Source organism: Mugil cephalus, chromosome 8 (assembly GCF_022458985.1).
Source record: "Mugil cephalus isolate CIBA_MC_2020 chromosome 8, CIBA_Mcephalus_1.1, whole genome shotgun sequence".
NCBI classification, from domain to species: Eukaryota; Metazoa; Chordata; class Actinopteri; order Mugiliformes; family Mugilidae; genus Mugil; species Mugil cephalus.
The window spans coordinates 2,631,517-2,641,970 of NC_061777.1; the positions used below are offsets into that span (position 1 = coordinate 2,631,517).

General features: G+C 42.4%; 1 protein-coding gene across 2 annotated transcripts; it reads left to right on the forward strand.

Moving 5' to 3' along the window:
• Window positions 1-178: 178 nt before the first annotated feature.
• Window positions 179-7,548, forward strand: hscb (HscB mitochondrial iron-sulfur cluster cochaperone). Of its 2 annotated transcripts, XM_047591676.1 has the most exons (6): window positions 184-672; window positions 746-842; window positions 5,055-5,144; window positions 5,321-5,465; window positions 7,098-7,145; window positions 7,328-7,548. In XM_047591676.1, the coding sequence occupies exons 1-6, from the start codon at window positions 320-322 to the stop codon at window positions 7,420-7,422; spliced, it is 828 nt and encodes a 275-aa protein (XP_047447632.1). In that variant the 5' UTR covers window positions 184-319; the 3' UTR covers window positions 7,423-7,548. The 2 variants fall into 2 exon arrangements, with proteins under 2 accessions (XP_047447633.1, XP_047447632.1); XM_047591677.1 differs by lacking the exon at window positions 7,328-7,548 and having other exon boundaries at window positions 179-672; window positions 6,986-7,130.
• The last annotated feature ends 2,906 nt before the right edge of the window (window positions 7,549-10,454 follow it).

Here is a 10,454-nt window from a genome sequence, read left to right on the forward strand (position 1 = left end):
ATCATCCCAATTCAATATCTCCCTACATCCTGTGATATATATATTTTCCTTAGATACTGTAGCGGTCTCATTTGCAACATAGCCGAACTAATACAACAACATAAGCCATCGAGACAGCGCTCTGCCTTCACCACCAAGCCGAGCGGTGGCGCTGTGGTGCTTCAACAACCATAGTAGTAGAAGAAGAACATGCCCCTTCTTCTTCTTCTTCTGTCTAGGATTTTACGAAAGAGACATGTCCATGTTTTGACCAGAGGACTTTCCTCTGTATTGATTGACTGCGCATCAGATCCTGGTGCTTTTTAATAGACTTTCAGACATGTTGTCATCGAACTGTTTCCGGATGTTGTTCGCATCCCGGGCCCTGCTGCACCCTCAGTGGCCGTCTCTTCCCAAAGCTGTTACATGTTCAGCTCACTGTATGTCCACCAGCTTCCTCAGGAAGGACTCATGGCACAGCAGCACGAACCTCAGAGCCCCGGGGAAGGACAGATACGTGTTAAACTTCACCAACCATGTCACCTCACACAGGAGCTGCAGCACAAGTCAGGTTAAGTTGAACTGCTGGAACTGTAAGAAGCTTCTTGACACATCACCTGCTTTCTTCTGCGTGTCGTGCAAAGTGGTCCAACCACCTGATGACAGGGCATCCTACTTCACCATCATGGACTGGTGAGTGTCTCTAATTATATCTTATCTACGTGAACATTTATTTTCTTAAATGGAGTCTCTTGGCCTCTTTCAGTGACGACACATTCACGCTGGACACGCAAAAGCTGCAGAGAAGATACCTGCAGCTGCAGCGGTCTCTGCATCCAGACAACTTCAGCCAGAAATCTGTGGTATGTAAAGGGAGAAGAGATCAGCTGAGTGAGACGGTCCCTGAGTCAGAGGATGCTTTCCTATCCATTAGCAGCACCGTGACGCGGGGAAATTGGGCCCGACCTCGTGTCCCTGTTTGTCCACTTGAGTGGAGCCCTTTTGTGTCGTTAGTGTGATTCAGTGTGATTTGGTCAAGGGGGGACAGCTCCGGGCAAACTAAGAGAGACGAGTTTGCTAAAAGACGTTGGCAAATTGAGACCCTCACAATGCAGCTTTCCCTTTTATTAAGTTGCTAAACGATGTCAAGGCTTGCAAGTTCAAGGAATCTAATCTTAAGCTACTGAAAAGACGAAAAACACTTTAGTTAAGAAAGAAATGAAGACAGACCAGAGGGAAAATGTCCCAGGACACGGACCCTGCAGCCCTGCATGCACAGTACTATTACCCAGGAACTGGATTACCTAAGCCTTTATCGATGTTGTCAATTACACCTTTCTAGCGGGACATGTCAAGATATTTACTGATACAAAACACTGACTGCACATAGCTGCAGCTAGAAAAGAGAGGGCTGGAAAGGGGCTAAAAAAAAGGTATAGTTTGAAACTTAAACCGCAAGTTTGCAAAACAAATGAAATGTTAAGTTTTTGAACATCGCTGCTTTAAGTGAAGCAAATGAAATGCAGTCATCTTACTTGTGTGGAGGCCCTTCCACTCTTCATATAGGTCATAACGTCTGTGAGAGTAGATTTATATTCATCTGATGGCTCACGTCTGTCTGCCCAGTTAAAGCTGAAATCCAAATATTGGCTTAATAGCCTTTTTTGGGCTGACAAGGAGAAAGTAAACAGATGAAATTCCACCAGAAAAGCAGCTTATTTAAAGCTTAAATCAAATGTAGGGCAGCAACCAATGACTGGTTTTACGATTGTTTAATTTCTTGTTTATTATTTTGATTGTTATTTTCTTGATTTATTTTTTTTAATCAATACACATACAGTTACAGTACCAACCACAAAGATGCTCAATTGTTCTGTTTTAACAAAGAAAAATCTATAAGTTTCAAATTGTGAAAGCTGAATGCAAAACTATGTTTAAAAAAAGACAAACAAACAATGAATATAATAGATAGTAGTTTCACCTCTAATTAAATAAGATAAGATAATCTCTTTATTTATACCACAGAGGGATGCACACTTATCTCTGTGTTAGCTCTGAACAAACACACTTCACCAATTCATTAGGTACACAAGTAAAAACAAATGCATTTTAAAGTAACAGTCCTGTACTAAGTTAGGCTGAATAACAGAAACACTTAATCCAGTCCAGTTTAACAAAACCATTCGGTTAAATTAGCTCCTTTCTGATGCTGTTTCATCATCAACTGAACCATAGAGGAGTCATGAAGGAGGGCTGTTATGATGTGTACCTAATAAAGTGGCCGGTGAATGTGCATATATTTACACACGCATCAGAAAACACCGAAAGGTAAAGGGAGGTAAAGTGCCCAACTGTTTTATGCTGCATTGGTCTTCACCAGCAATGAAAGAGATGAAAAATGAGTGTTGATTTGCCATTGAATAGATAACGTACACAGGCTGCAGTAGGCAGCTTTGCATGTTAATTACTCTGATTTTGAACTCCAACATTATGGGAGAGCTATGCTGATTTTTTACATATAGGTCAGTCACTAGTGGTGAAGAGGCAGCCAGTAACAACAATGTGGCTCATCATTTATTTCCCTGGAGGAGCTCAGAGAAAATGACCACGATTATGACACAGTGATGCCATCGGGGTCTTCTCAGCGTGAGGTCGGAGACAAATTAGAGGTTTTAAAATGGGGATGTTTACTATGGAGTGTCTAAGAATGCTAAGCTATATGCTAAGAATGCTTTCAAAAATGGAAGTTTTAATAGTTTATTTTTATCAATTAAAAAATGCAGTGAATGAACAGGAGAGAAATCTGTGTGACCACGCTTCACCTTCCAGACAGCAGCAGTTCTTCTACTTGGACACAGTTCTTGAAGGAACTCGGTTGGTAGGTTCTTTCAAACATCTTGGAGAACTAACCACAGATCTTCCTCAGATCCTTCTGTCTCTTTATATAATCCCAGACTCACTCCATGATGTTGGGCTCAGGGCTCTGTGGGGTTCATGCCATCACTTCCAGGACTTCTTGTTCTTCTTTCCTCTGAAGATAGTTCTTAATGACCTTGTCTGGATGTTTGGGCTCTTTGTCCTGCTGCAGAATAAATGTGGTCAGTCCCCCCCTCCCTGATGGTGTTGATGATGGATCAGTATCTGCCTGCATTTCTCAGCATTGAGGACCATTGATCCTGATCAAACTCTCCAGGAGCCTCCACCATGCTTCACTGTTGCCTGCAGACACTCATTATTGTAGCTCTCTCCAGTTCTTCAGTGAACAAACTGTCTTCTGCTACAGACACGTTTCAGTCCAGATCACCTGCTGCCATGTTTCTGAGCCCAGTTCCTTTGTGTTGGTTCATAGTTGAGTCTCTTGGCCTTGTTTCCATGTCAGAGGGATGGATTTTTAGCTGCAGCTCTTCCATGAAAACCACTTCTGGTCTCCAGACAGTAGATGGTGAACCTGGTTCCCACTGGTTTCTACCAGCTCTGAGCTGATGTCTCTGCTGGACGTCTTCAGATTTCAAAGACAAATAATGTTTTTCATCTACTGCACTAAATCTTCTTGTCCAACAACTGGGTCTATGATCCTACAAAATCCCTGACTTTGTGTAAGTGAACCTATAAGGACTGATGCTGGTTTGAAGGCAAAGGGAAGTAACACCAAATACTGACGTGACTTAGATGTTTCTTTTGTTCGCTCACTTTGCAGTTTGTAAACTGATAAAAATAAACAACCATTAATTATAATTTTTCTTAATTTACAACATTTTTTCCCACACCTGCCTTAAACCATTGCACAGTACTGTATATAAAAGAAAAAAATCTTAAGTTTTACGTTATTTCTTTAAAGAGTTCCTTTAGGAAACACATAATGTTATCAGCACAATGCACACAGCAAACTCATGGGACAATAACGGAAAAATAAACTTCCTCTCCGTTGTTAAGGAAATATACCCACTCCTCTCTACCTCCTCACTTTCCAATTGTCCCCTCCTGTTCGTAGACGGGTATATTTTTCTAACACCTGAATTTCAGGAGATAAAAGGAGTTTGAGGCACTTTGAGGCAGATCACACTGAGTGCACAGCACACTTATGCTGATGAGACAGTTGGGCCTATATTTTGCATAAAAATTTTTCTACCGGTGCAGCTTTTCACAGGCAGAAATAAGACTCGTCCAGCTGAACCGGAGCAATTTACAGTCAAACGTGTTCATAGGTCATTTTACAAAGTGGCAAGTGGTGCTAAATTTCCCCCATTATCCAGTTTCTTTCTTGTAGCTCGTTAAGAAAAATGCACGACGGTTCAGGGGAATAAGCGTTATGAATACAAGAAGGAGGAGGAGATGAATTGCTGTGGATGTAATTTATTCTGTACACTCAGGTGGAAATGCACAATGTTGTCATGATATGATATGAAAGCTAAACTGAGCCGAGTGTGAGAGGAAGCAGCGTAAATGTTTTCTTCACAAACAACCTGTCCAATAGTATCCTCAGTCTGTTTTATTTATAACCACTCCTGGCCTTTTTTTATTCTTAATTAGACATCCTCCAGCCCCGGGGGTCTTCATCATACTGTATATAGAGAACTCATTACTTATACAAGGCTACAAGGCAGCCACCCACTGCATTGGTTGTTATTCACGCGAGCGGCCCATGGGCCACAACTTCAGACTATTGATTTTCACAAGAGCTGACAGACCTGCTGGTTGCAAAATGTACTCAGATCTGCCAGCCGTTTCCGAGGTATTTTCCCCTCCGTCTTGTTTCCACCACATCTGTCGCATCAAACTTATGAGTGCATCTCCTAAAGGTTCCCAAACCGCCAGACTACAAAGGAGTAGCAGTATGCCACGCGCTTAATTGTCAGGATCACCAAGGATTCGGTGTTTAAAACTCTGACAGTAGTATAGATTGTTGGAGACGAGGTGTAAAATAACTCGGATGTTATTCCCTTTTGTCATAGTTTGACGCGTATCCATGGATACTGCCGGAGCTGCTTGTTCTTAGACAGATTGTATTTGCCTGACTCATTATGGACTGAATTTGCCATCATTGGAAGTAAACTTTACAAAACCATCCATTGCAGAAGGAACAGGAGTACTCAGAAAGCCAGTCTGCCCTCGTGAACAAAGCGTACAAGACTCTGCTGAAGCCTTTGAGCCGCGGCCTTTACATGGTGAGTTTGGAATCCTTGACCCGTCTTTTAATGAATAGTTTATTTTCATGACTGCGAGCTCTGGCCGTCAGAACGCTTGTTCTTCACCGCCTGACAGTGAAGACTGGCGATGTGCATATGAAAGAGAAGCTGAGTGTGATGGGCCTCCTCTCCTTCTATCCTATGGCACGTTTCAGCTGGAGCTACAGGGCATGCGCATAGAAGACGGCGCCGACCCCGGAGCCGATTCTGACTTTCTGATGGAGCTGATGGAGATCAATGAAGCGCTTGATGAAGCGCAGAGTTCAAAGGAAGCTGATAAGATTGGCCAAGACACAAAAGGTGAGCAGACGTGGGCGGATCGTTCTGAAGCGATCTCTGATCTTGTACATCAGATATGTGCCTCCTTCGTGGCAACCATTTTGAGATGACTAACCCTAACCCTAACCCTAGGGATGCATTATTCATTTGCTCACGTAGTCGCACCCTGGTGGTGGTAAACTACCTCAGTAGTCACAGATGTCCAGAGACGTGGCTGACAGTTTACGCCTACGGTCTCTCCAACCACCACTCACAATCACACACCAAGGAGCACACACCTGGGGGGTTAACCCAAGGTGGACACAATGGACAGATGTAGGGACAGGGCAGAATCGAACCACCAACGGTTCAACCACTCTACCCCCTGAGTTACTGCCCCCCGCCCATTCCTTTTAGTCTAAAATATAACTAAACACCGATCAGCAATAAAAAACTGGTAATGGAAACACTTACATTTCCAAAAAAACTCTCAAATATCTGAAGCTCAAACATTTTTATGCTCTCATCTCAAAATGCTCATTTTTTGTTCCCAGATGTATCGATATAAAACTTTCTCATAAAAGTGCAATGGAAACGCTTTTTTTTTTTTTTTTTTTTTTTGCAATTTCACATCGCAGGAGATGACTCAGGGGGTCATGTGACCAGTTCATTTGAAGTTCATGTTCCCCAAAGTGAGGAGACTTCAAAATTTCAGAAATATCGCTTTTATTTAGCGAAAACACATCTTGTGTCAATTCAGCGTTTTGCTGGGAATCTCTTGGTCCTGGTATTCATTCATGTGGATGTTACTTAGCCCATAGCAATGATGCTCCTTCTTGATGGCAGCAGCCACCACCAGCAGGATGCAGCCTGACACAGACAAAAACACTATAGGAACAACTAAAAAAAAAACATGAAGCATGTCCATTCTTTGATGAGTCACCACAAGGGAGACGTACTCAGTATAAGGAAGGCGGTCATAATGTTATGCCTGATCGGTGTATAATCACGCCTGAAAGGTCTCACTGGCTGAGACGTGCAGGGTCTTAAGGGTTACAGTTATAATACTTAAGATTTCAGCTCCGGTTAATCTGGAAACACCTGCGGTTGCCATGGCAACAGCAAGTGCAATGCAATACTCCAGCCAGCGCTCTCCTCGTTCGGAGCCACTCTGTCAGAGATGCAGCTGAAGAGCAGCTGTTTTTTTTTTACCCAATCACAGCGCAAACACACACACAAACAAACAAACAAACTTTGTAGTTGTGCACGTGTAGGCCTTTTCAGTGAAGAGCGCTAGCAATAAAAGCTACAGTATGAAATGCTAACCACTGAACACAGCTGCAGTAAAAGAAGAAAACTGTCCATATGTAGTATCAGAAACGGGATAATAATCAATAATAAGGGTTTGCATAAAATAATCACCCACCGACATGACAGATTCCCGTCTGTCTGTCCCGTTTTGTAAACCTAAACATTCCTCCGTATCCCTCCGCCGCGCCGTGCCCACTTCAAACCCCATTAACAGATAATGTCTCTCTGTCTGTTCCCTTCAAATCAAGCAGCTCCTCTCGGAGGCGAGCGCACTGTCGACTTTCTAGGAATGAAAAGCGCCATATGTGCCACGTCTCGTTAACATGTGCCGAACTGGAAACTCATTCTTGTGCTCACCCGCAGGGAAACTGGCAGACCTGACGGAGCAGATAGACTCTGCCCTTCGTAAAGGTATTACATTCCAGACCGAGCACCGAAACACCGTCTATCCCTCCCACTCCTTCCTTTGTTTGTTTTGCGATGCTGTAGCTTCCCCCAGAAATCACTGAGTGAGTCATTGATTGAACTTCTTTTTGCTTTTCTTCTGTCTTTTCTCTCTCTTTCTCTCTATCTTTTTTATGTCATTTCACCAGGAGAGCTTCAGGCCGCCAAAGCACTGCTTGCCCAGATGAAATACTATGCAAACATCGAGGAGAAAGTCAAGGAAAAACTTTCTGAATTCATGTGAATTTTTTTTTATTTTCCTCTCATGTTCTGTGTCACTTTATTTAACATTTTAGCCAAATTATTGTACATTTGTATGGGGATCGTGTAACTATATTCTTTAAGATAAATAAAAACCTTTTACTCACAATTAATTCTTTATCTGAGGTTTTCTCTAATTAGCGACTGCATAGAAATGTGGGACGACCACGATATCTCTCCTTGAATTCCACTAATTTCACGCCCCTAGTTGTATCCACTTGTACCTAATGTGTCATTAAATATGACAGAGATTTATAATTGGTTCTGATTAAAGTGCTGCTCAGACTGTTTACATGATTATCCTGCCTATCAGTTCAGCCTTTTATCTTGAGGGGGGGAGGAGGAGGTGGGGGGGTCTCACAGACAAGTCGCGGGACTCCCCCTCAGTTCCTCGGGTTTCCTTTAGGTGGAGACATAACACCTTGACACCAGGCGTGCAGAAGAAGAGCGTTGCATGTTGCACAAACCAGATATGAGACCAGAAGGAAGCCTTTAATTGAGGGAGACAACCTGCTGAATTATTAACGCAGACTTCACATGTAGCATTCACACCATGCTAATCAGGAACACCCCGCTGAATGGAGATTACTTGATGAGGCAAAAACCTCGGATCCATGTAGGTTTTAGCTCACACGTGGATGTGCATTAAGCCTGCAGCATATTTAAACATGCATGAAAACTAAATGTGTCCACCTTCTCATCCACCTTTTTTTTTTTCCAGTGTCATACATGAAAACGGTCATAATCTGTAATTACTTTACCGGTCGGAGCCCAAATCACATCACAGCTTTTGATCCAAGACACTGATAGAGGTGTTACTACTCTGGAAATATATGGGAGTCACTTAATCGGATAGTAGGATGTGGGATTGGATCTCAGGGTATACGGGGAAATGTTATTTGAGACACTCTAGTATGACACCCTAAACTACATTATGCATATTCTTTCTTTTTACAGTGGAACTTGTTTTTTCTGAACCCTCTGGAGCTTCCCACTGTAACACATCCTGACTGGTAGTTTATTAAGCCTTGAACAACAGTGTCACATGTCTGAGGTCTTTCTTTTTTCCTTCTTTTTTTCTAACCAAAGCAAATCAGTTTCCTTAATACACATGGATAGACAGTGAATTAAACGGGGCTTCTCCTGCCACAAGGAGACTAACGGTCCCATTTATTATTCATGCCGTAATCGGAAGGCATCTACGGCGCCTTTAAATTAATGAGAAAATGTGATCGACCAACAATGAGGCCACTGCCGTCTTCCAGAAGTCTTTGAAATTGAGTTTGAAAGAAAAACGAAAAGGGAAGAAAACTCACCACAGCCGAGCTGTGAAATTGACTTGGATGGGAGCGCTTGGCAAAGGAACTACGTGTGGCCACCATGCAGCTTCCAGAATGAGTAATGTCAGCATCAGGCACACTTCCTAATTTGCTGCTGCTCTTGGGGGAGTGTTTACTGGTTTATGATGCGCTTGGTTAACTCGAATGTTCCATAAAGGTCTACATGACCCAGTAAATAAAATTCTCCTCGGTTACTGCAGCGGTTTGATGTTTTGCAAAGTAGGCTTGTTCAATTTAGAGACTTAGATGAGGAGATACCGCTCACATCTGCCCACTAAATATGAAGCTCCTGCATGCGGCGAGTTGGAGACGTGAGAAAAGCGCCGTGCTCTGTCCCAGTGAAATAAAATTTGCTCACCACCACCTTCATCTTGCATCTCGTTTGTTTGATCTGTTCCAAAACCAAATGCAAGTTATGACCTTGGCTGTTTCTTGCCCAGCAGCAGTGACTGTAGCCAAAGTAGAACCACACTAAAACAGTACAGCAAAAAAAGGCTGAGTTACCTGAAGTAAAAAAGAAGATAACTGATACTAAATATGAGCACCAGATGTTCCTATTTAAGCCTCAATCCGCCACCAGTTCTTTAAAACCTGAAGCAGCTACAAGAAACTCTACAAGTCCAGCTGCGTTTCTTAAACATTTATTTAGAGACAATGACCTGTATGACTGAGAACCTTCACAGACCTCTATTGGAGACATTTTACGTTTAGTCTTAAGTCCAAAATCTAGCTGGACAGCTTTAACGTGAAAGGATGAGCTGTTCTATAGTTTGTGGACCACTACTGAAAAACCACCTTGTGGAAGTGAAGTTATTATTTGATCATTAATTCAAAGAAAATGCATTTTGTTTTTGTTATTTTCAACCACAAAGATAGTGTTTCTGTTATTATTATCCTCTTCTTCGTGATTTACTGGGCCCAAGTGCCTTAGATGTAAGAAGAGACACTGACCAGGTGTTTCACATAATAAAAGGAGACTTCTCCCTTTTTTTGTGCGACAGGAATGTGATTCAGTTATGTTCATGTATTCTTAGCTGTGGGATCTTAGCCAATCGTATGATAATCTCTATAAACACTGTAAGAGACTAATGTTTTTCTGTTGTACCTTTGAGATTCTCCTTTCCACTTCCTATCAATACTTCAACTCTTTCAGTTTTTTGTGGTTATTATTGATCCAGAGAACGATCTTTTAGACAATTTCCACCACAACCTCTGTTTTTGAGGCTGGATCTGAAAAAAAGTCTCATTGTGTTGGTTGGACTCTGGCTGGAGTGTGACGTAAAACCTCATACGAGTAAGGTTCAGACTCTCAGAAACAAAGTAATGCAATTTTAAACTGGATCCTAAAATAGGCTGGAAGCCAGAGAGCAGGGAGGCCAGTGCCGGTGTGATGTGATCACATTATTAGGGTTAGGGTTCCCCCGTCATAAAGCGGACTGCTGCATTTTGTACAGCACTGCTGGAGACGTGTTGATGACCGGTGTAGTTCAACATACAAAGAATTACAATAGTCTAAATGAGAGGTAATGAAGGCCATAATACTCCTCTGAAGATAGGCCTTCACCTTACTAAGGAGCCTTAACTGAAACATTTTGATCTCAGATTTATCAAATTTGAAGGCGGAGGCAAAAATCACACCACTGCACATCTTTCTGAGAGTTCAGCAGAGCCTGTA

What these genes read in the sequence shown, in the direction of transcription:
- hscb (XM_047591676.1), top strand. Translation starts at nt 320, where the DNA reads ATGTTGTCATCGAACTGTTTCCGGATGTTGTTCGCATCCCGGGCCCTG. An exon ending in ACTTCAGCCAGAAATCTGTG is followed by an intron (nt 843 to 5,054) that starts GTATGTAAAGGG and finishes CATCCATTGCAG; the next exon opens with AAGGAACAGGAGTACTCAGA. An exon ending in AGACTCTGCCCTTCGTAAAG is followed by an intron (nt 7,146 to 7,327) that starts GTATTACATTCC and finishes TCATTTCACCAG; the next exon opens with GAGAGCTTCAGGCCGCCAAA.